Below are 24,603 nucleotides of genomic sequence, written 5' to 3'. Positions count from 1 at the left end.
GTAACTACTTTACAAAATCCATCCGCTCACGGCCTTACCGTGATTTTTGAATATTTGTATACCGCACACACTATAACCAAACATCATTATCATCAAGTCATACATAGGAAATGTCCCGATAAAACGATAATTAAAAATAAGTAAATGAATGAAATCTTTAAAGTATTTCAATCAAAGCTGGTCAATATCGTTGAAAGCGAACCTGGTGGTTGTCTGATTTTTCAGGAAGGCATAATATCGGGCAGGCTTGACAGATTTGGAGTACTGTTTTGGAAATGCGCATTTCAAATGTTTTATTTAACAACATCAGTTTATTCCTCTCGAAGTACTTGTGGTTTTGAAGGATAATTTGATGTATGACTCCTTTTTAATGCCATATGTCATCTCATCTCATCCAAACAACCTGATGGCAGCACATGTATGAAACCATTTCAACCAAAGCAATACCTACATAAACTGGAAGAGTAACATCCGCCACAGATGTAATACACTATAAGCATAACAACACAACTGACAAGCGGTAAAGGCTGATCATTACATAAGAAGAACTAGAAAGGTTATGTAAGTAGAGGTGAAGAACCACAATCAGCACCAGTGTCATGCAACTTTGAAAAACCTGTACGTGTAATAGACAATACCGAACATGCAAAATCTATGGTCATCAGCGGTGTAACAGCTGTATATGAACTGTAGAATAAAAGAACCTCCCCACCTTGAGGGTGTGTTAGAGAAATCTCCAACCCGAGGGGTGATATTCTTGATTGTCTTATCCGAGGCTTTGACTCAAGGTAGGGGATGATTGTTTTCTCCAATCCTGTTTCACTCACAAATCCACCGACAAGCGGTGAATTGCATGAAATATAAGCGTTGATTGCATGTTTTTCTAACAAATTCAGTAACCAGTGTTACTCAGCTTACATTGAACTGTAAGAGCAACAATCAACATTGGTGTACGAACAGTATAAATGACTGCATCGATGTAAAACAGCTTTACACAATTTGCAAGAGCACCGGTGTAAAAGTTACAGTCGACACCGGAGTAACACAAATTAACATTAACTGTACTTTGCACCTGAAAAGCACCGGTGTAAAAGTTACAGTCGACAGAAATATCCTGTATACAAGTGATGGAATTACATACTAATGGTGGTAACTAGTCACAGCAGAAAAGGAAGGTATACTTGTAAGTTAAGTAAAGGAGAAAGAAAAGTAATACTCATTGTAATACAAATTTTATACCAGGAATTGTATTCATTTTAATAAAAGGTGTATTCCATGACGAAATATTTAGTACTGAATATAACGAATGGCGATTACGAGATGAAGTCAATATACTCATAGTAACGAATGGTTATACAGAAAATGAGAGAATTTCTCACTGAAGTGAATGGTAAATACAGGAGGAAAGGTCTAAACAAATGTGCTGGATATTATGAAAACAAAGAGAAGGTGGTGGTGGTTGTGGTGGTGGTTGTGGTGTTGGTGGTGGTGATGGTGATTGTGTTGGAGGTGAAGGTGGTGATGGAGGCGGCGGTGGTGGTGGTGGTGGTGGTGGTGATGGAGGTAGAGGTGATATGGGTAAGGGATAAATAGCATACTATGCTTGCAGTTTGTGATACCTAGAGGAAAAGTGGGTGTTTCCGCATTGTAAATGGTATAGAACAGTGCAATGCTACATTAACTACCACAAAGAAAAGAAAAAGAACATAATGTGCGCACTACGGAATCAGTTCTACACAAACAGGGAATCTACCCGGAAAGTTCATTTTTCCTGAGCTTTGTTTCTGGGGAACTTACAAACATTGAATTGAATTGTTTTCCTGCCAACACAACCAGTCTTTCACAACCACTTAGAACGATTATTCGCGTTTCAGTCAATGTATATATCTATGTTATGTATGAATAATTCTTTGCGGAAGGAATCAATTCGCGATGGACGGTAAACGCGAATTAATGCGACACTTATTATGTTGTCAGGATTTGGTAAGAAGATCTTTTCTTAGTTAGATCCTGTTTACAAGTGAAAATTATTGGTAAAATCATAATTGATACTTGCCAGAAGATATCTTAATCTTCTCTTAATTTGACGAAAGGTAATTAAGCTAACTCCCTTTGAATGTATATTTTTATGTACATTTTATATAATAAAAAAAGATAAATAATATTAATTATACATTTAAAAAATACAAATAATAGTTATTTGCAGTATTGTTTTTCATCAATGATGATAGTATGATGTTTTTACTCACAGTATGGTTCCACATAGTGATATATTAGCGCATCAGTCATAACATTTACTCCGGCGTTCTACAATCCAAATTGTATATAAGCAGAAATTATTCAAATATGTGTTCTAAGAATTTATTACGGAAAATATACATATCCTTCACATAATTTCAAAATATGTACAAAGAGTCTCCCAGGTTTTTTTTGTGGTTTGATTTTGTTGTATTTCTGAACACACCCTGTGAAATGTTATGTCATTTATGCTTGATTCCATCTAATCTGATCATTTTGAGGTGCTATGTTTAACAAGAATATTTTCATCTGATAAATGAATATAACGATGTTATTACAGAACCGCTATTGCAGTATTTCTTGTCAAATACTATTCAATTATATAACAAACAAAAAATATTTTAATTACCTTATTACACCGAATATTGATAAATGAACTAAAGATACTTAAAATGAGTTTCTCTTGTGTATCATTGTATTTATAAACCTGTGTACAGTAAATACTTGGTTTAAGAGCAGTAAGTTTTCATCCTAGTGGTGAATAAACTAAGGTGTGAGGTGGTAACTCAGTATTTGTACGAACCTGGAAAATCTGTTCGGCGTCCGATCCTCCATAATAAGTTGTGAAAGGCCACCATATCATACGCTTCTTCCTTCCCACAGGCATAGGCTCAGGCATGATTCCGCCCCCTCCAAATCCACCCCCTCGGAAGAATATGGGGCCGCCATTGTTGGAATGTACAATGGTGTCATACGACTTCAGTTCATCAACGACCTATAAATATTTATGTACTTTTTGAAAAAAAAAATATCTTATAAAAATAAGTAGAGAAGTGGATGGATGGACGGACAGAGAGACGGACGACATCCAACAAACGATCTATATACAAATACCCATGCATTGGGCTGGAAACATTGTGATGCGCAACACAAACTGTTTACAAACAAATATTGCATCTTCATCAGCGTAAATACAAATGCTAATTCTGTGGGGGTGGGGGTGGGGATGGCACCAGATATATGAACAAGTAAACTTGAAACTAGAATCTTATGAAGATACTATATAAACAATGAAGCTTCATCTTTAATATTATGAAAAACCTGTGCAAAAATACTAGCATAGTTGCTCTTCTATTCGACTAGGTCCAAATTTATGCATATATCTGATGTCATTTAAACATGTGTAATATTTATACCTGTCTACTTCTAAAAATGGTCCCTATAGGGCCAGGTGTATATAGGTATCTAAGTATCTTATACTCTATCAGTAGTACCTTACTAGGCAATAGCTCAATGATATTGGAACTTTTTCAACATTTATAAAAATATACATGCAGAATATGTTTCACAAACTTTAATACAAACAAAGTATTCACACATGAAAAGAAAACTCGTAGACAGTAGTTAACCGCAAATGTTACCTCTGCAGGCGTGATGTCATTTCCGCTCTTAAGGAGAAGCACACTCTGATCTACGGCTAAAAGATTGACGATGGAGTTAGGATCAGCTGTAACGTCAACATTGATTCCTTCACCAGGCTGGGCTTTCGTTTTGTCGAACCGAATGGATACCTACAACAGTCATTGGTTTTTAAAACTTTGCAAACTAATGCATTTGATGTCTTTAACATGTTTAACCGACATTTTACTTACCTTTTGAATTTGATGCACAGTTTTAACACAGTATCTTAAAAATGTAATAACGCTTCATTAGTTTTCCATTAATAAAATAATGCCAAAAACAGACGGGAACCAAGTAATGTACTACGTATTTAAGCTTTATTAGACCCTCTAGGTTTTATTAATGTTTGAACTAAAATAAATACCTAATAGTAGACAAAAAAAACACCGCATACAGGCCTACGTTTTGGTCTTTTATCTTAATTTTTCGTCAGCAACGCTGGCACAACAAACTTCAGTACCTTACCAAAACGAACGTCTAATCAGTAAACCTATTGCATAATGTTTCGGAAAAAATTGACAAAAAACAAGTATCGCACACGGCGGACACACGCGGTGTTGAACTGCCATAAGGGCTTAGGAAGGGTCATACTATTGCAACGAGGTTATCGCAAAGCCGCTTGTGTTACCGCAACAAACAAACTGAGGTATTGAGCTTAAAGGGTAAAATAAGCTTTTAAATCTAGCTGTATTAACAGTTCTACTACAACATTTTAAACAAAATATGCTGTAATAAAAATGCGTTTCTTTTTCTGCTAGTATATGATTAAATTTACCTCGTTTTCAAAAGTTCCAGAAACGTCAAAGCTTATGCTGTCTGTGACGATTTCTCCATCAGCTCTGACGTAGTACACAACGATTCTCGCATTTGGTGCCATCTTAGCATTCAGTGGGACGTAGAATTGGAATGCTTTTGCGTTGTTGCCATTTATAGATCCTGAAACTGCGATACTGCCTCGGCCAAGCACCTGGTTATATACGTCACATTGTCAGCACACAAGGACAACATTTTTAAACTCAAAGTTTATAAATAATAGACAACAACAGGAATCAGGTAGAACGAAAAAAAAGGAAGTACAAAATTGACCTCAATTAACAAACCGAGGAGATACAGGGTGATACGAAACGGTAGGTAGTTTCTGCACCATTTATGCACGCGCCATGATGTCTTCATCCAAATAATGGCTATACAAGACACAGCAGATCTATTTAACCATTATTAATCTTTCAAAAAAAGGATCTGCAATGTTATACCTCGATCCTTAGTAGCAATTTTAACCTTATCCCTCACCTGATAAATTAACTTGTCGATTGGTGAGGTGGACACTACTCGGAAATCCACTACTTTGTCATGGCCAGCCTTCCAAAGACAAAAAATACAAGACGTCAGATTCTTTTTATTTTCTTCAACACAAAATATGAGCATCACAGTCTTCTGTATACAGGGGAATTCTCGCTGCAGTAAGATTTCCGCCTTTTTTGTCCATGCAATGAGGGCGAAATAATCATCACAGCATTAAGCAATAAACAACATGATATACCTAGTAATTAAACGTGCAGGGCGAAATTTAAACTGGGCTAATATGGATTATACCGGCAAAGGGCGAACATTTCCCGGTATACAGTATGTGAACGTTGAAACAAATATTTTGTAAAGACAAACAATGTGATTGACATGGAATCAAGAATAACTCGCGGGTATGTGTTTTGCATGATATGGAGACTCAAACATATATTTATTTTGGAATTATTTTGCAGAATAAATTTGCTAAATTTGCTCTGAATGACGAATGACCAATGATATAGCTTGATTTCTGAATGGTAAATTATACTACGCAACAGTGAAGATACATATCAAGTAAACACTTTGTCGATTTTTTGTCTTAATTCATTATTTAAAAAAAAAAAGTTTTGATCAAATTGTTATCATTTTTTCATTGTTAAGATTTATAGAAACTTAGTATACTAATTAACCCAAATAGGACGTATTAAATAATATTTCACATCTTAAAATGTCCTTTGTCATAAAATATCAAAATGCGAAAGACAAACCCTTATATCGCATGGAAGGTAGAAATTTAACTCACCTGTAGGTTATTTGACTCCAGGAATATCTGCATGAAGCTGTCCGAAGGAGAATAGCTCCTTTGCACGGATTGATATTGCGTAATTTGGCCATACTTAAACTGAAAAGAATTTATAACAGATTTTTACAACACAATTAAAATTTGACCCGAAAGTTCAATGTAATTAGAAAACATTTTTGTTTTCAGAATGTAAAAGGAATATCATATATTACATATTCATTTAAGATCGAATTTAGAATACATTTATGACGTACGAAAAACTATGTTAAATTCAAACATTTTTGCAAAGCATCCTCGGGTCCCAAGGGTCGCAAGAGCGTTTTGCAACTGGGATCGGGAATGGTAGATAAGTTGCATTTAATAAATATATAGATACGTGATGACTTTAATGACAGAGATGTTTTGCCTTAGAGTGTGAAATGTCATCCTATATGAATTATACTTTGTTAAGACTATAAATTTAGGCAGCAATCGTATTGTTTATGACTGACATTGACCAATTGTTGGCATCATCGATATTATGAACTCATTATGAAGCATTGGCTACCTCTTTCTCTTCCTGGACAGTGGTTGTTCCATGAACATACATACATATATGTACATTACATATGTTATTCATTTGCAGTAAAAACTGGCTTTTAATCAATTTATTTTATATAATAAATTACAAGTAAATGCAAACATTGAATTGATTTCAGTAGGAAATTGCAATTAATATGTATGTCGGCTTGAATCTTACTAGTTTCCACTTCATGGTACGTGTCATTTGTTGATAATAAATGTCACTTGAATACATTTTAATTTTTGGAAATATGAAAAGTTCCCAGTTTCATCAGATGTTGAAAGTAGTAAGATAGATAAAACTTAGTTATATATGACAATTTCCCAAATACTGTAGCAATCAGGTAGCAATAAATTATTGTTCAGATTATCAGTTTAGGAAATATTCGATGATATTAGCATAATGTCCCTAGACAAAAGTAGTACTGTAGTGGTTATATACACACAACAAAGAGATATGAAAGAAATGTGTACGTTTAAGGAAATACTAGTTGCATTGTGTGGAATGTCGATCTTAGCCTGGACAAGTCCTGTATCTGTGAGAGTGAAACTCTGATCAGGCAGTTGATAGTTCATGGTTCGTGGACCATAATAATACATAGATGTAGTTGTCTCAGGCAGGTTGGCTGTTACGCTCGTTTGTACGATCAACGACTTGTTTGAGCCCGCGGCCAATGGCATGTCATCTTGTTGGACCACTTTGGCCTACAAAATAATACACATGTAAATAGAAGAAAAGAAGAAGAGAAACGAAAACTCACCTACAAGTAAACCTGCTCGAGAGACCACCTCTTTAAAAAAGCACCTATGATAAGCGAGCACTTCATATATTTTCAAAAGGTAGTTTTGGAACGCAGGCTTGAGTTAGTTTATTTGTGATTAGAAATTTCAATTTCCCTGTATTTGCTAAAGCCATGCAATGATACATTACGAGTCCATTCAAATAGCATGTACTCTGTTAAATCACTACTATTGATTGTTATCTAAATATACAATACGTCATCACCTGCATCGTGAAAGTGAAAAACGCATTCTGCTAATCAGTATTGACGTACTTCCCTCTGTGTTACATTGATGGACCATCTTTAAAGTCCCTTTAGCTCTCACTTAAAAAACGCACTGAACAAGCAATACGTAATCAAAGGCTCGACTCCGATTAGTGCCACTTGGATAAAGTGGTCTATGACCTACTCCGGAATTTGTGTACCCAATACAATAATCTATTTAGCTTGATCTCAAATATGTGGTTACACTTTGAGGATGCAAGGACTACGTCGTTCTAGGAGGAAGCATAATGATAAAATGGTGAATTGTCCATTAGCTAACTTAGCTAGAGGGAGTTTCTACATATATTCTATCAGAACTGCACTAGGCTTTATGACTCACACAACTAAATCAGCCAATAAGCAAGTGTTACATACGATTGTAATCCCTATGTAAAATTTGTCTCCGGTCAATACAGTGCCTCTGAGTAATTAAAATAGGTAATTGTTGACATATTTTACATTGAATGAAAACTGCAGATATTGAACTTTAAAAAAATGTATAGTTTTAGTAGATTTTAAAATGTGATGGTGGATTGATATGGGTTCAAATGTCAGGGGGTGTTCCCGTCCCATTTCACCAGTTTGGCTTGTAAACTTCCGGTTGTCAAAAGCAGACGCCTGTAGCGCTCTTATATGCCACCAAACTCACCAAAAATGCATTTTGAATCCTTTGTCATGTATGTATCTTACAATGTAGACAGTTGTCACTAATATTGAACTTCAAATATTAACGCTATTAGCTCAAAAGCCTAGTAATAACACATAGTAAATAATTTAGCTGTGTGAGCCCTTTAAACACCTAGTTTCAGGCTAGATTTCTAGCTTACACATTAAAATAGTAAACTAGGTTACACTTACATAAGCAATGTACTGAAGACCAGGCTTAAATGTTGTAGGGTTAGACGGAAGAAGTTCTATCTTCTCGGCGTGGTTGTAGAAATGCATCTTACTAGTCCCGTCGAGAGTAATCTGTGTAAGACTCTCTGTAACGTTGGCCTCTACCATGACGTTACGGCCGTTCAGTGAGGTATAGTGGGTGTAACCGGTCAGTCCCCACACAGGCAGAGTAAACTTGGCCTCCCCGTTGATCTAAACACATTATTATATTATTATAATTAAAATCATTTCATAATACGCTTATTATAGAAAATTATAAAATAGAAAATCATTTCATTAATAGTGAATAAAACTGTATCTTAAACTGACAAACTGGCAAAGCGAATTGGAAAAATGAGCTAGAGCACATAATTCCTTCTTCTGTAAAAGTTTACGGAAATATCTGAATATGTAACCGACTAACGCGTCGCTACACTAAGATAATACTTCTTTAATACCATAATAATTAAACTTTTTAAGTAGATACTAATAAGCAAATACTGTTTTATAATTACTGAAATAACGAACGACTTACGTCCATTGTCAGTTCCATGGTTGGGATAGGTGCCGGAGGATAGTATTGAGATTGGTAAAAGTCAACGTGGACTCGGATTTTCACAGTTCCATTCACCGGTTTTCCATAGGTATACCTGTGACAACAGGGAAAAGATTCATTGTATAAGAAAAATATATATTAAGCATCAGGCATTGTTAAGTGATCCAGGTTGAAAGTTTACTGAAAATCTTGAAATTATAAAAACTGACGTGGTACAAAAACAGTGATGACCAAGTAAGAAGAACAAGAGAAGGCCAATTAAGGATCAGAACAAAACCAAGGGCCAACTGGCCATCCCGTATATAAAGCGATATCGAAAATTATCCAGAGGATATATCGTGGTCATGGCAAAGCAGCAGGCATGAAGCCCCACAAGGCGATTTGTAATATCCTACAACACTCTAAGGATAAAACACCTAGAGAAAACGTCGCAGAATGCGTATAAAAAATCGGATGCAAAAACTGCGACGTATCGTATATTGGAGAGACTGGTCAACACCGGAAAGATACGGAAACCCAAGAAGGTAGGACATTCACCAGATCAGAAAGAAAGCATACGGAGTCTCAGATAAATAAACCGCCAATCACAGACCATGACACACATAAAAACCATGTGATTGACTGGAATAACTCCAAAGTTTTGGACAGTGAGAATAATCTGTTCAAGCGGCAGATATAAGGAAGCCATCTGGATACGCCACAGTGGGGCAGTTCTGAATCGAGATGAGGGGGCTCATAGACTCTCGCACATCTATGACCAAGTATTAAACAAAGCGGAGCGGAATCGAGTAATTTTGGTACATATTTAACAACTATTGTACATACCCCTACAGCATAGCCGAATCGACATGTTAAACCTTTGTGTGCATACGCTTCACTGGTTATTTTTTTGATGAAGGTTACAGTGTACATACCGTACTAATCATCGTACCGTCGCATAGAAACTCTTATTGGTTGTATAAAAAGAACTTTTCATAATCCATACTAACAAACATGCAGAAAATGTTTAGAAATATCATATTCAAAGATATTAATACTGACAATAATGTAAAAGAGTTGGCTAGGCTTATCTATTGAGTATCAAATTTACATGTGTTAAAACTACCGTTTTTGGTGTTAAGATATGCACAAATTTACGATAAGATTCGAATGACGATGAGAAAGTAAGACTTTGAGAAAACAAACCAATTACTTCTATAAAATATTCATGTATTATAACATATGATGAAAAAGTCAATTTTCCACCTGTACGTTGAAAAATAAATAAAATGGATGAAATCAAAATTAGCAAAATTTACCGACATCTGATCTGTGCTAGTTACTGAAAAAATGTAAATAGTTTGCTATAACGGTAAAGCAGTTCTTCAAAGGCATTTATGAAATTTGTTGAAGACTAATATCGCACAAATTCAAATAGGTAAAATACACAAAGGCAAAGGTATATCCTACTGTTATTGAAAACGAATTTTGGTCAAACATAGGAGTGAAAAGGTTCCCAAGTAATTCCTAAAAGCATGGCAAAATCTTCACTATAACACATATTACGGTTGTAGTAATTATAACTTGATTTTAACTTCAGGTAGCATGTATCCTTTAATTTATTTCGTATCCATATCTTGAACTTTGATATTGGGATAAGGTGTGCCAGATTGGATATATCTGTATGACTCAAAAGCATCACACTTACTTTGCCTTCACAGTTCCTTTAATGTCTGTTGCTGACGTCAAATCGTACGACGGCAAGTCAACGGTCACTTCGAATTTCGGTAAGACTAGAATCAGAATAAGGTTTACAACATATAAATGTCTTTTGTCAGGCCACGTCAATTTATATCGGAGTACTTTCACTTCTACGAAGTTTAATGATATGCCATTCTTCCACAATCGTCCCTGTACATTAAATTTTAAAAATCATCCATTTAAGGGAAGAAGTGTTTGCCAAACACACGTGCTAATTAAAATATTGAATTACACCTTCATTCGTGTGTTTTGTTTAAAGTCAGAACTATGGAATGTAGCGGTTCTACAATCTCCCTTCAAATTCATCATAAAAATTTAGGTTTTGTGTTTTTCTTAGTTGTTTTTTACCTTGATCTTAGACACGTTTTGTAACTCCTGCTTATGTCACTTTCATATTAGAGACTTAATTTTACGTTTTTAAACCACTGACAAAATAACAGTTTGAAAGTGACCTTTGACTTTTTCCATATGTATCTTTCATATGTCTACTTCACATCGTAATTACAATTATAGCTGGAGTAGTGAATTTCCAGTGCGTGTAAAAAGAAATTATTTTTTTTCAAATAATTAAATTTATAACTCTGACTTTTAACCATTAGCCGTAGGTCTTGGTAATTATCCATCCTTATGTTTTAGTGTATATGTCAGTTTCCCAGTGATTTTTAATAGCCACAATACCATGCAGTTTCGGGTTAAAATAGTTCAAGTCTAAGGGGTCATCGTTTACAAATCAAGTAACAATAGCAAGTACCACTAAACTATATCAATTAAATAATGACAATTCTTCATTTGTTCTTTCTAACCTGTTCCGATTTAATTATTTGAAAAAAGTAGATGCGATCACATGAGCACTACTTACCATAGTGAGCAACTGTAAACATCTTGTCTTTGGTCAATCCCTGAACAGATGTCGTCAAATATATCTCAGTATAAAATAACTACTAATGATCTATGGAATGTTCTATATCACAAAATAAGAAAATAATACATGATAATATTGCATAATCTTTTCAGAATAAAAGTCTTTATGTAGAGCTAAAATGTATCAATATCAAACGTGTTATTCAAGCGATTCTTAACTCCATAAAAAAAACTAATGTTCATTCTAAATTTGCGAATATATAGAAAAGCGACAAAGTAATATTTCTAATATATAAGATGTAAATATTTTCTCGAGTATATAATGTATGAGATAATCTTGACATGTACCGTAAACATTACCACATCATCACATTAGTGCGTATGTCCTATACAAATTGCCTTTCTGGGGTCATATTAAGACCCTACGCGGAACAAAAACAACATTATACAATATTTATAACATGTTTTGCCTGCTTACGTGTGTCTTGACACGGATTTTCCAGTCTCCCAGTACCGGTTTCGTGTCCATTGCCATAAAATTAGTAAGTACCCCGCTGGCGTCTTTCAGTCCAAACCATTGCTTAATTTTATTGCTGTAGGGATCCTTCGTAAATAAGCATATATGACGATATATTAACACTCGGTTGATCAAGATATCACGTATAGTATGCACAAAGCACCAAATTCTATATTCTTAAAGTTTGTTTTATGTCACCTGACAAGTATGCTAAGGTTATTGGAAGATAAACCTTTATGGGTTTTTTACTTTAACAATGAACATTCTCGTGGGTCAATGTAGTAAAATATAAGTTAATAGAAATACTTCAAATTAGTAATGTATTGATAATCGAAAATAGCTTCAGCCTCAATAGTATGATCTATATGAATTGTTACTAAGTTTTCAACTAAATCATGCCATCTGCATTCTGTTCACATTGGCCTTAAAACCATTAAGTAATTCAATTAAATAATTACAAGTTACTTTATATTTATAAATATTTTTATATCATAGAGATTATTTTATGCTATTTCCGCGGTACGAAGAATATACTATTATATATATAACAGTAACGAAGTCGCTTATCGTCGATGTGCAATAACAACGCCATACACAGCGTTTACAGCATATTACGTATAAACGTGTTGCGAAACATACCTAATGCAGATAGTTATTTATAATTTACATGAACGAAATGGCTATTGAACATTTCATACATTAGTACCTGAAATCTTTGAAAATATACACATAATAAAACCACAAGACGGAATTTTGAGATTGCAACTCACGTAAATCTCAATGTCCATGGGCCCACTGTAAACTGTCAAATTGGGATAAATGGCGAATGTTCGGAAATTGACTGAAATGACAGATGTTATGAAATGAATAATTTCTGAAACAAATACCAGCAAAGGCATTATGTTAAACAGAGTACACCAGTGTCAATATATGTTTCAAACCTAAGACATGAAGCAATATATCTATTGCTAGAAGATACTTAAAATGTGTGGCTCATGTGTATGTGGTGAATAGTCTTTTTTAAGTGTGGTTCTCAGTATAATGTGTTTCTTTTTGTCTTTCCTAAGTGTGGTTCTCAGTATAAAGCGTTTCTTTTTGTCAAAGAAACATTTCGTATGTATTGTAAATTGTGTTGTTTATGAAAAGTGAATAATAGAAAAAATATCTTCAAATCAAACTCGTCTCGTTTGTCGGTGAGGTGTTCATCAGTGTATCTGTGTATGCAAATGCCGGGGGTATGAAGCAAAAACAGAACTTTTAAGTTTATTTAATATCAAAAGGGGGATAAAACATACGCAAGTTTCTTTTTGAATTTCTTTCTTCAAAAAAATAAGTTAATCTGAATGTGAAATTTAGGAATCGAGCTAGTGTCTTCTCGTATATCTACTTTTTAGGTGACACCAGTCATGTAGAATCAGCCACAACTTATCTCCATTGGAATAACGGTAATCTTGTTAAAATATCCCCACCAAATGAAATAATATATAATTCAATCCAAGCATTAAGAAATCCGGTGCATATTGTGGAGAAGTAATAAGTTAAACAGAAGCTACTTCTGACAGACGCTGCTTCAAGGCTCTCGAGAGGACAGGAAAACGTTGTGGTTAACTCAGTAAACTTACCTGTTTGGCCAGGTTTGTACATGGCTTTATCCGTCTGTATAAAGATAGACATGCCCTTGGACGCGTAATGAAGATTTGTTTTGTCTGTGAAAGTGAGACCATTGGAACCTTCAACTGTAAGCTGGTACGTCCCGCTTGGAATCGTATCTGGGACCTAGAATAGTGATAAAAACAGAGTTTATCAACATCATACAAGTTGATATTGAATTCACAACAAGCCATAATGCTTAGTCTTAACAATAGATGATAGTTCATTTTATTGAAGAACTGTCAACTAAAAAATGTATCTTTTTTTTCTCTCGGACAAACAAAAGGAAAACTTTCGACAACTTATTCACACAATAAATGATTTATTTTCTTATATCAAGTGAAAAGAATGCTTACCATAATTCGCATGGTGTCAGGGACATCTGGAAATCATTTACATGTTTCTTTTATTTTTGATGCAGGAACATACAGGGTAAATGAAAACAACCGCTTATTTCTGAATTGAAGTCATTAATTTTCCTATGACACAAATAAATGTAGTTTTGATATATTTATGATAATAACAGTATACTGCTCAGGAAAAGGGTTTCAGTTTCCGAAAAAGGGACTTCCAGAATTGTTAATCAAAACAAACTAACACAAATAAATGTAGTTGTGATATATTAATGATAATATCAGTCTACTGGTTAGGAAAATGGTTTCAGTCTCTGAAAACGTCCTTACCGAATTGTTAATCAAAACAAACTTTAAATCGTATTGGAAATTATTTTCGAGACTGCAACTCAACTAAGCAATGAACTTTTCTAATTAGAAAACCGACTTCCGAAAATATCGGAAACCAATTCTCAAAACTGTCTTTGGGCCATTTGTATTTTTCAACACAAAAGAAACTGTCAACTTGGTGTAAAATATCTAAATTTAAATAAATATCTAGTCACGCAGACTGAAGTATGATGCTACATACGTTGTTGGAAAGTTGCAGACGAAGAGGCTTTCACCGATTTGTCGGTCACATGAGTGAGTTTAGCTGTAACGTGCACATCGCCAGTCGCGTGTAGAATATTGACACTGATGGTCAGGGGCACTCCCGGGCGGACGTCTTTAGGCGTAATAACGACATAAGTGCTAAAAGATAAAGATACTTGTATTCTATTATCTTTTTATTTTGCATGATGTTAACATTTATTACATCCATATTGACAATCAATCAACCCATAGTTTGTATAAAGTAACCCCCCTTAAAGATAAAGACAGTGCATTACACATTTTACTTGTGATAAGTGACAAAATTAAATGTAACGTTTCTGCCTCAATATTGATTCTTTAATTTTCTAAAACATATTCGTCCAGATTTGCATTAGCGATGTCTAACGTAATATTTATAAAAGATCATTTGCATGTTTGTAAATCATGTTTCTTTTCACAATTGATTTAATTTGATTTCTCCATATAAAAATGTAAAATGAAACTGACATTATATATTAATTAATATCCAACAGCAATAAAACTAGAAAGAGGAATAGAGAAAAGATAACATAACCAGGTATTCTATATACTCTGAAAGGGTAGCGTGTATCTAGACCTTCAGCTTTTTTTAACAAAAAGGATTTAATTCTTTTTATTAAAACCAGAACCAAAAATGTATATTTTATCGATACGGTAAGGCTATTAACATAACTATATGAATCATTCAATTGTCTTACAAGACATAAATCTGTGCAGTTTATCTCGACTTCCGTATTATTCAGCTGAATAAATATATGATGTATTCATAAAGAACAACACACTATAATGTACATCTCGAAAATATGATTAAATATGTTAGTGTATTCTATAGCCAGAAATAGTACATAGTAAGGGCTTAAGATTATTTAGATAATGAAATATATCTTTTATTTGTTATAATCATAATACAATCATTAAATTTGGTACACGTTGACAAGATGCTTAGAATATATACCCTTTTACGTTTTTATAACTACAAATAATTTTGTGTAATTAGAATACCATTTTTAGAATTACTTTTATAACAAGAAATACTTGTGTACACTTATGTACACATTGGCATTGTACCTTGTACTAGCAAACGGTATTTTGTTTTGTATAAGTACAAGGTAGTTGATTATTTTATTGATCCAATTTCATAAAGACGATGTCTTAATAATACTAATCTAGACCGAGGATCAAACGGAATTCAAGTTCATTCTAGCTGGACATAGAGTCGACAACTCTTTTTATCAAGAGACTACTGTATACTGAATTGGTGAAACATATGCCATCTAAGTAACTGTTTGTTTTTATATATATATAAATCAGTGTAGGTAAATGAATCATCTTCATTATAACTATGGTATGTTTTAATCATGGAGTAATTCCCGACTTAATTTTTCTTGGTGTGAAATAGTTCATTACGCCTTAAATCTCCCTGTCGTTTACTCTCAAAAATGACGACTGAACGAGATGTTCAGAAGATCAGTTTAAGCCGATTAACACTATTAAAACTATTTTTTGTAAAATCGTATATGCTGTTGATCCAAGAACAGCCAATAACGCATCATATGGAAATAAATGATTTGTTTTCCTCGTTTTCTTAAGAAATGAAATTGCTCCATGTCCCAATAAATCAATAAGAACTGTCATTTGTTATATAACAGTGTTTTATATTAATATTAGACATAATTAAAGATAAACCCTGCAGCCAGATGAATAGAAAAGAGTTCATCAATTCCGAAGTAGCTATCTTTATGCAATGTTTTTGCAGCTTAAACATTTTAGACCTGATCAACTGCCTATATGATTAACTGTTTGTAAATACATTGTACGTTACTTTAATTAGACAATACCAAAACTTGTAATGACAGAAATGTTATTCATTTGTTCTATCATAAAATATTAAAATATTTAATTCCGAATAAATAAAAACAAAATGAAAAAAACCAAAACAATTTGTACTTACTCTTTAGCCGCAGCTAACCCCAGCAAGAGGGTTATTAAACCGGCCCAAAGCATTTTTATCTGAAACGAATGCATAATAAATATTTTAATATACTTGTTAAATACACAAAACATATCAATGAGTTCATTTGGTTAAACAAAAGAAAATAATTGCAATTGATACTATTTTTCAAAGTTGCGTAAACATTTCTGGAAATTTTCACTTTTGCTTTTGATATTAATATTTATATAGAAAATAAACAATAGACGGAGATACATATGTAGTACTGAATTCCGTTATTCTTAATTTTCATTGCACTAGTGAAAATCAAATATTTAAAAGTGTTTAAGTCAGTATGAGGATACCTGACAATCAGAACGCCTTACCTGTGAAGTATTCCCTCTGGATGACCAGGGAAAAACAGACCTCGTTGTATTTATACTCAATCCCAGGTTGTATAACGTGCTGATTGGCAAGTGCGTTCTGCAGAGTCTTCAAAAAATATTAATCTTTATCTCAACAGCTCGCTCTTACGTGGTGCTCTGTCACCTCTGATGAGCCCTTATATATTCCTTCACTGTCTGGAAACGTGTGGTCCTCGTTTTAACAGCCACTGAGTACCACCTTTGTCGGGTTGTCGAGAAATATTTATATAGACCCAATGTTAGAGTATATTGCCAAACCTGTTTTCAGCGACCATCTTCGGGAAGTCCATAAATGTATATAGAGTTTAGGTTGTCTCTTGATACTGGTTCAAACAAAATGAAAATTCGCAGCGATGGTGATTTTTCAGTAGTCTTTAAATACAGTTGATCTATTAATCGAGTTGGTCTCTTGAGCAGGTTTGACCATACTGTTAAATCGACCGAGAAATATATTTTCTTTTTCAATCGGAAGGAATCGACCATCATTACCAATTCTAATTTCTATTCATACACTTTCACTTTTTTTTAACAATAGATATAATGTATATAAGCATTATTTCTTCATTTCAAATACTCGTAAATACGTCGACTGAAAACAAACGCAAAATAATGAAACAATATAGATTTGAGAAGAGACCGATAGAAGAGGAATTGTTATCCATAAATACAAGATTTAAGGGTTTTTTTCAAAACCTTCTGAAATCATGTATGTTTGATAAATGTGTTTGATCATAAATATCTTGATAAAACAAAAGACAATATCAATAGAAAAATGCATATTTTTTGTCATAGGAATGAAATGTAAATAGTAAATCACTTTAAATCATTTTGCACTGATGTATTACAGACCGTACGTCACTTTTTATCATTTAAAACATATTTAGTACAACTCAAACAATAGTTTTACTTACTCATGCGTAGGTATTGTCGTATTTTGATTTTTATTTATTTTGGTTTTGTGATGTTTTTTCTTTGTGCTAAATTTCCTTATTTCAGAGTATATAGACAGATTCGATATATCTACAGCTGTTCATGGTAATTATTCTTTATATAGAATCTTTTAGAAATAAAGACTAGGAAGACATATTAACAGTGAAGATTAAAATATGCTCAAGATTTAGGTTGATAGCGGATTGATGACTGCAAACTGAGATAGCTGATGAAATCATTTTTGTTTTGAGTCGTGTCTAAGTTATGAAAGAGCTTACAAATTGTAACCAATACTACTATTTTCTTTCTTTCCTATTTCAATGATTTAAATGAAAACCATTTATCAATACAACACAAACAACAAACAGCTTTGAAGATTTCTTTTGCTGTTTTAAAATTTCAACTTTTGATAATATGTATAAGCTGCAAATACATGTACTGAAAATTGATGTAAATGGTCCTAAAGTGCTGCTTTGTCGTTGTCCCATGTTATCTAAATTGTCAATGAAATATTTAAAATTGACATCACATTGCTAAATCGTCATTGGTGTAATTAAAAAATAAACAACACTATCAATATGTACTAGATAGGTTTTACGATAGCCAAGGTGAAAAGGTACACAACTAGAGATAAGAACGACATAGTCCCTGTGTGTTCAACAGCCCATTTTATCAATAATATTTATGTAAACCTGTCACCGGTGCTGAATCACAAATCCAATTCTTCAGATTATAACGGGGTTACATCAGGGACAAAATACTGTAACACAGTACTAGAATAATTTTAAAAGAAAGGTTATTTTTACAATTTGCAATTTGCTGAATAATTTTACAAGAGATATGGCCATTGCTTTCATATCGTTTGAACCAAACGAACCCATCGACCCCAGAAAATAATATGACCCGTGCCTCCGGTCAGAAGCGTATATGTTATATATATTAATATCTGTATCTGTACATGTATTGCAAAGTTATATACTGTGTTACACATTTAATTTTAAGCAACACTTATATGCAGTGCTAATTGTATTTATCTTGAGAGTATCATTGAATTTTGAGATTAAAAAAATACACTTTTTTCTTTATACAACATACATAAATCATCTCGGTCAACTCCCATAGCCTCCTTGATCCAGTTCAAAGATAAATTACTTACGAGACTTGAACACGCTGATTTGTCAGATGAGTGAAATGAAAGATTTATTTTCTGCAAGACATAAATCATTTCGATCAACTCCCGCTCTACTGGTCCAGCTGATGACTTGTCTTTAGTTCGGCGTCTCCACAGGTCCAGCTGTTATCTTGTCTTTTGTTCAGCGTCTCCACAGGTCCAGCTGTTGTGTTGTCTTTTGTTCGTTGTCTCCACAGGTCCAGATGTTGTGTTGTCTTTTGTTCAGCGTCTCCACATGTCCATCTGTTGTGTTGTTTTTTGTTCGGTATCCTCAAGTCCAGCTTTTGTCTTGTCTTTTGTTCGGCGTCTCCACAGGTGGAGCTGTTGTCTTGTCTTTGTTTTGCGTTTCGACAAATCGATCTGTTGTGTCGTCTTTTGTTCGGTGTGTTCACAGGTCCAGCTGTTGTGTTGTCTTTTGTTTGGTGTCTCCACAGGTCCAGCTGTTGGCTTGTCTTTTGTTCGGCGTCTCCACAGGTCCAGCTGTTGTGTTGTCTTTTGTTCAACGTTTCCACAGGTACAGCTGATGTCTTGTCTTTTGTTCGGGGTCTCCACTGGTTCAGCTGTTGCCTTGTCTTTGTTCGTCGTCTCCACAGGTCCAGCTGTCGTCTTGCCTTTTGTTTTGTGTCTCCACAGTTCCTGCTGTTGTGTTGTCTTTTGTTTGGTGTCTCCACAGGTCCAGCTGTTGCCTTGTCTTTGTTCGTCGTCTCCACAGGTCCAGCTGTCGTCTTGCCTTTTGTTTTGTGTCTCCACAGTTCCTGCTGTTGTGTTGTCTTTTGTTTGGTGTCTCCACAGGTCCAGCTGTTGTCTTGTCTTTTGTTCGGCATCTCCACAGGTGCAGCTGTTGTCTTGTCTTTGGTTTGCGTTTCGACAAATCGAGCTGTTGTGTCGTCTTTTGTTCGGTGTCTTCACAGGTCCAGCTGTTGTGTTGTCTTTTGTTCGGTGTCTCCACAGGTCCAGATGTTGTGTTGTCTTTTGTTCAGCGTCTCCACATGTCCATCTGTTGTGTTGTTTTTTGTTCGGTATCCTCAAGTCCAGCTGTTGTCTTGTCTTTTGTTTGGTGTCTCCACAGGTCCAGCTGTTGCCTTGTCTTTGTTCGTCGTCTCCACAGGTCCAGCTGTCGTCTTGCCTTTTGTTTTGTGTCTACACAGTTCCTGCTGTTGTGTTGTCTTTTGTTTGGTGTCTCCACAGGTCCAGCTGTTGCCTTGTCTTTGTTCGTCGTCTCCACAGGTCCAGCTGTCGTCTTGCCTTTTGTTTTGTGTCTCCACAGTTCCTGCTGTTGTGTTGTCTTTTGTTTGGTGTCTCCACAGGTCCAGCTGTTGGCTTGTCTTTTGTTCGGGGTCTCCACTGGTTCAGCTGTTGCCTTGTCTTTGTTCGTCGTCTCCACAGGTCCAGCTGTCGTCTTGCCTTTTGTTTTGTGTCTACACAGTTCCTGCTGTTGTGTTGTCTTTTGTTTGGTGTCTCCACAGGTCCAGCTGTTGTCTTGTCTTTTGTTCGGTGTCTCCACAGGTCCAGCTGTTGTCTTGTCTTTTGTTCGGTGTCTCCACAGGTCCAGCTGTTGCCTTGTCTTTGTTCGTCGTCTCCACAGGTCCAGCTGTCGTCTTGCCTTTTGTTTTGTGTCTCCACAGTTCCTGCTGTTGTGTTGTCTTTTGTTTGGTGTCTCCACAGTTGTAGCTGTTGTGTTTAATTTTGTTTAGGTGTCTCCACTGGTCCAGCTGTTTTGTTGTAGTTTGTTCGGTTTCTCCACAGGTCCAGCTGTTGTGTTGTGTTTTGTTCGGAGTCTCCACAGGTCCAGCTGTTGTGTTGTCTTTTGTTTGGCATCTCCACAGGTCCAGCTGTTGTGTTGTCTTTTGTTCAGCATCTCCACAGGTCCAGCTATTGTCTTGTATTTTGTTCGGCGTCTCCACAGGTCCAGCTGTTTTGTTGTCTTTTGTTTGGTGTCTCCACAGGTCCAGCAGTTGCCTTTTTTCACACACAATCCAAAACCAAAAACTACTAAAATCTTGTTATTGAATTGCAGATAACGAACTACACATTTAATAGGAATTTCATGCGGATAGGTTTCTTCAGTTCTTCATGCGTTTTTATTGTCGCAGTTATTCACATCTTTAAAACAAGAACCTACTCGGAATATTTAACATCATTACCTCTTCTGTTAGACAATATCAAAACAAATCAAATCATTTTGCATTCAGTTTGACTATAATATGCTGTTTATCGTAACTTCAAATTTATAACCCAATAATTTAGTTACCCACCAATTGGCATTGGTGGGTAATTTTAGTTTGATAAATATAGAACATACGTGGGGCAAATAAAAAAAACGTTAACAATCTCTTATTTAGTTTTATGGCTGAAGAATAATGAAAATATGAATTTGAATATTGAAATGTATGTAATCGGTGAGATATTTCGTAAACATATTTGTTTCTCAAAACACTCACTGGAGAGTGGGACAACTAGGATAATGGTTACTATATGCACGAGGCTTGATCGTTATATTTACAGATTATCACACTTCGTTTTAAGTTTTTTTTAGTTAGAACAATTTTTAAGCAAGCACGCGGAGGCCACCACAGGTGAACCTTAAAACTATATAATCGTCAATGGCTTCTCATATGTACATTTACGCTGGAAATGATGTTGTTACTTTCACAAACAATTTTCATTACTTTATGATGATCACTTTATGACTGACTATTTTCTTACGCGGGTCACTTTTTTGTGGATACTATTTGCGGTTCAGGACGTCACCTGGCGCGAGCATACCGGTTTTTTCTATCGAAAAAAATACATTCCCAATTGGAAAAATACATTCTCAAGTTGTTCTCAAATTGTTTGCTACATCCTCTTGAGCATTCCCATGCTTTAAACGGACGATAATGAATTTATCATGCTACCGGTTGGTGATATTAAGTAGTGTATAGACGATTTCCTATATTCTGTATAAGAATGTTGGTGTCCCCTTACAACTCTCTACGAGTAACTGCTCTAAGGATGACCAGAAATCAATATGAATTAATTGACCGTTTTGATAATTCGTATAGTATACGTGACCAATTTCTATATGTAGCTTTTTTTCTGTTGCTGCACAACACAACTTATATTAACAAATTCAATGGATATGAATGTTGAATTGTGATATTACATGTGGAATTAGAGAAGTCGAGGATGGGATGTACAAGTTCTATGGCAGTAGCGAACCGATCATTTGTTTCAACGACAGGGTCGAAACTTTTGACAAATAAACAGCGAGATATCATCAAGAAAACATGGAAAGTGATGTGTTCCAATATTAAATGGACACGGCATAAAGGTTTTTCTCCGCATATTTCAACTCCATCCGCATGTCAAACAATTGTTTCCTTGTAGAGACGTTGAAGGGGAAGACCTCTTACGTGATTCCAACTTCAAGGGACATGCCTCAAGATTTATGCAAGCTGTCGGAGCGGCAGTCGAAAACATTGATGACATAGAAGCAGCACTCACGCCATTACTAACTGGCCTTGGAAAGCGGCATATACAGTTTATAGGTTTTAATAACGAATATTTCGACGCATTTACAGAGGCCATGATGTATACATGGCATGAGGAATTGAAAGGACAGTTTTCCGGTGAATCAAGCCTGGCATGGGCGACAGTATTTGAATTCATAATGCACAAACTGAAGGAAGGACACGCGGCGGCATTAGCTAACAGCGATAAGGTTCAACAGAATTTAGTATCCAATGATCAGATTGCATCGAAGTGAAAAGTTATTATCACCGTATTATTTCCAGCATGTTTGAAGAACATTTGATGGTGAAAGCAACACATGTTGTTTTTGCAACATTCTGTCGGTACGTTTTTTGACAGTTTGAAGTTTAAGTTGTCAAATCAGGACAACCTGTTTTTGTGTGACAATTTACAATTTTAACTCATAAAATCTTCCAAACTTCCCGTGTTGGACTTTTAGAAATCGTTATGTATACACCAGTCTAGCTGGACACGTTTTACAAATTACGACGACTTAAACATGTCGTCAATTCATGTCAAATGATAAATGAAACATATTCTTTGTTGTTTTATTTTAGTTGTAGGTACGAGTTTAATCCGTAGATTGTTGTTAACCTCCTAGTTTTGATGGGTGCCATATGTGGCAAGGAAACGCTTAACATTTTGAGGCACTTCATTTTAAGCTAGTATTTTGCAGGTAATGTCTTTGTTTTTGTTTTTTGTAAAACAAGGAATCTTCGTCAAAAATCATTTCTTTTATTTACAGAGAGAACAATACAAAAAGTAATGTATACATAAGATATAAAACATTCGTGCAGAACTAACTTTGGCCGTTTTCCATTATTTCACTCTAATGTTGTCCCTGGAAAGAAAACAATAATACCATTATGTATTTCATATCAAATTTAAGATCTTACAATGCATGCTTTTATTAGAATAAAGAATCACACGTGTCCTGAAATAAAAATGAAGTGTGTAAGAAAGTATACCGGAGCAAAGCAATATAAATTAGTAACGCTATTTTACGACAACAGTAATTATAAAGTAATTACTTTTTCACCTGGAATGCTTTTTGTTTCGTTCCCTCAGCATTTTTATAGAAAGCGTTACAGAGTAGTGTCAGAATTCAAGTATACACTGGGATATATACAGTACTGTAAATATCGACATTTTCGCGGATCGGAATGTTACCTATGTAAAACAATTTTTATCGACAATGCTTCTGAAATTTTCCTTTCATCACATATAAAAGTTGAAATAGGCCAAAATATTGATACTGTGATTAATTCAGCTTTTCCTGAATTATATCGTGTACTTACATGACAACCACATTCATTACAGACATCACAGACACCAGAGTTCTTCAGCACTGTGGATTGGTAGAACTTCGTCACTTGGTTACCTGTTTTGTAAAAGAAATAAAGCATTTGAATACGTTAAATACTATCTAGCGGGAAGTATGTTTAGATGAGATGTCGACTTGGCAGTTCCTACTAGTATATTCTTGACCCTTTATGGTAGAATCATTGTAGGACAAGTTTCAGACTAAATCCTCGCAAAATATGAATACCTATTCATCCCATGTAAATCGCACGTAATTTGATGATGCCAAATGCTATGCTGTATACATGTTTGCTTTATTTTTTTGATGAATATATATATAAAAAAAACAGTAAAGTGAATATCTAATGACATAGTACTTTGCGACAGTCGGTCTTGTAGGTTTTTACATAATACTAATATTGTTCAGATATAGTTTAACAACTAATAAATGAACAGTATTAATTATCTTTTCCTGTGGATAACTTACTCCGAAATACGTACTCGCGAAAATAAAATAATTGAAATATTTCTGCAGAATTGTTTACTGTATATTGAGAGTATGTAAATATATTCAACAAGATTTATCTTACTTGGCTCATAGTAGTCATAGACTCTGATAGGAGCCGGCTGCGACTTGGCAACTTTGTCTGTCCTGAAGGCGTCCATAGTTACACACAGGGGAGTCGTGGTAATCTACATAAAGTGAATTTTGATTACAGATTAGACATTAATGACTGTATATATATGTAATATAAAAATATAATAAAGCTCTGAC

The 24,603-nt window shown here is 34.8% G+C and overlaps 1 protein-coding gene and 1 long non-coding RNA gene across 11 annotated transcripts in view; both read right to left on the bottom strand.

Annotated features, from left to right (window-relative positions):
• The window catches only part of LOC110466205 (CD109 antigen-like), an 81,024-nt gene that overhangs the window by 17,409 nt on the left and 39,012 nt on the right, over positions 1 to 24,603 (bottom strand). Inside the window, exons 1-18 of one of the 10 annotated variants that reach the window (XM_021522583.1) lie at positions 16,874 to 16,913; positions 16,509 to 16,567; positions 14,517 to 14,677; positions 13,949 to 13,974; positions 13,565 to 13,718; positions 12,713 to 12,783; positions 11,904 to 12,029; positions 11,424 to 11,463; positions 10,512 to 10,596; positions 8,804 to 8,918; positions 8,251 to 8,481; positions 6,821 to 7,051; positions 5,786 to 5,884; positions 4,990 to 5,058; positions 4,475 to 4,666; positions 3,660 to 3,809; positions 2,822 to 3,013; positions 2,250 to 2,307 (exon numbers count right to left, since the gene is read on the bottom strand). The exons of the other annotated variants lie outside the window; for them this stretch is intronic. Of the exons in view, the coding sequence (XP_021378258.1) occupies positions 2,250 to 2,307; positions 2,822 to 3,013; positions 3,660 to 3,809; positions 4,475 to 4,666; positions 4,990 to 5,058; positions 5,786 to 5,884; positions 6,821 to 7,051; positions 8,251 to 8,481; positions 8,804 to 8,918; positions 10,512 to 10,596; positions 11,424 to 11,463; positions 11,904 to 12,029; positions 12,713 to 12,783; positions 13,565 to 13,718; positions 13,949 to 13,974; positions 14,517 to 14,677; positions 16,509 to 16,561 (2,053 nt within the window). The 5' untranslated portion in view covers positions 16,562 to 16,567; positions 16,874 to 16,913. Of the gene's footprint in view, positions 1 to 2,249; positions 2,308 to 2,821; positions 3,014 to 3,659; positions 3,810 to 4,474; positions 4,667 to 4,989; positions 5,059 to 5,785; positions 5,885 to 6,820; positions 7,052 to 8,250; positions 8,482 to 8,803; positions 8,919 to 10,511; positions 10,597 to 11,423; positions 11,464 to 11,903; positions 12,030 to 12,712; positions 12,784 to 13,564; positions 13,719 to 13,948; positions 13,975 to 14,516; positions 14,678 to 16,508; positions 16,568 to 16,873; positions 16,914 to 24,603 lie in introns of those variants that run through there. 10 annotated transcript variants of the gene reach the window in all.
• On the bottom strand, positions 23,246 to 24,525 carry LOC110466207. The gene is made up of 3 exons (XR_002464717.1): positions 24,419 to 24,525; positions 23,825 to 23,907; positions 23,246 to 23,367 (listed from the first exon to the last, which is right to left on the bottom strand). It is a non-coding gene; the product is annotated as an uncharacterized LOC110466207 (long non-coding RNA).

Source organism: Mizuhopecten yessoensis, unplaced genomic scaffold (genome assembly GCF_002113885.1).
Source record: "Mizuhopecten yessoensis strain PY_sf001 unplaced genomic scaffold, ASM211388v2 scaffold11125, whole genome shotgun sequence".
NCBI lineage: Eukaryota > Metazoa > Mollusca > Bivalvia > Pectinida > Pectinidae > Mizuhopecten > Mizuhopecten yessoensis.
Note: the sequence above shows the minus strand (reverse complement) of the source record. Positions and strands in the feature narration are given on the sequence as shown.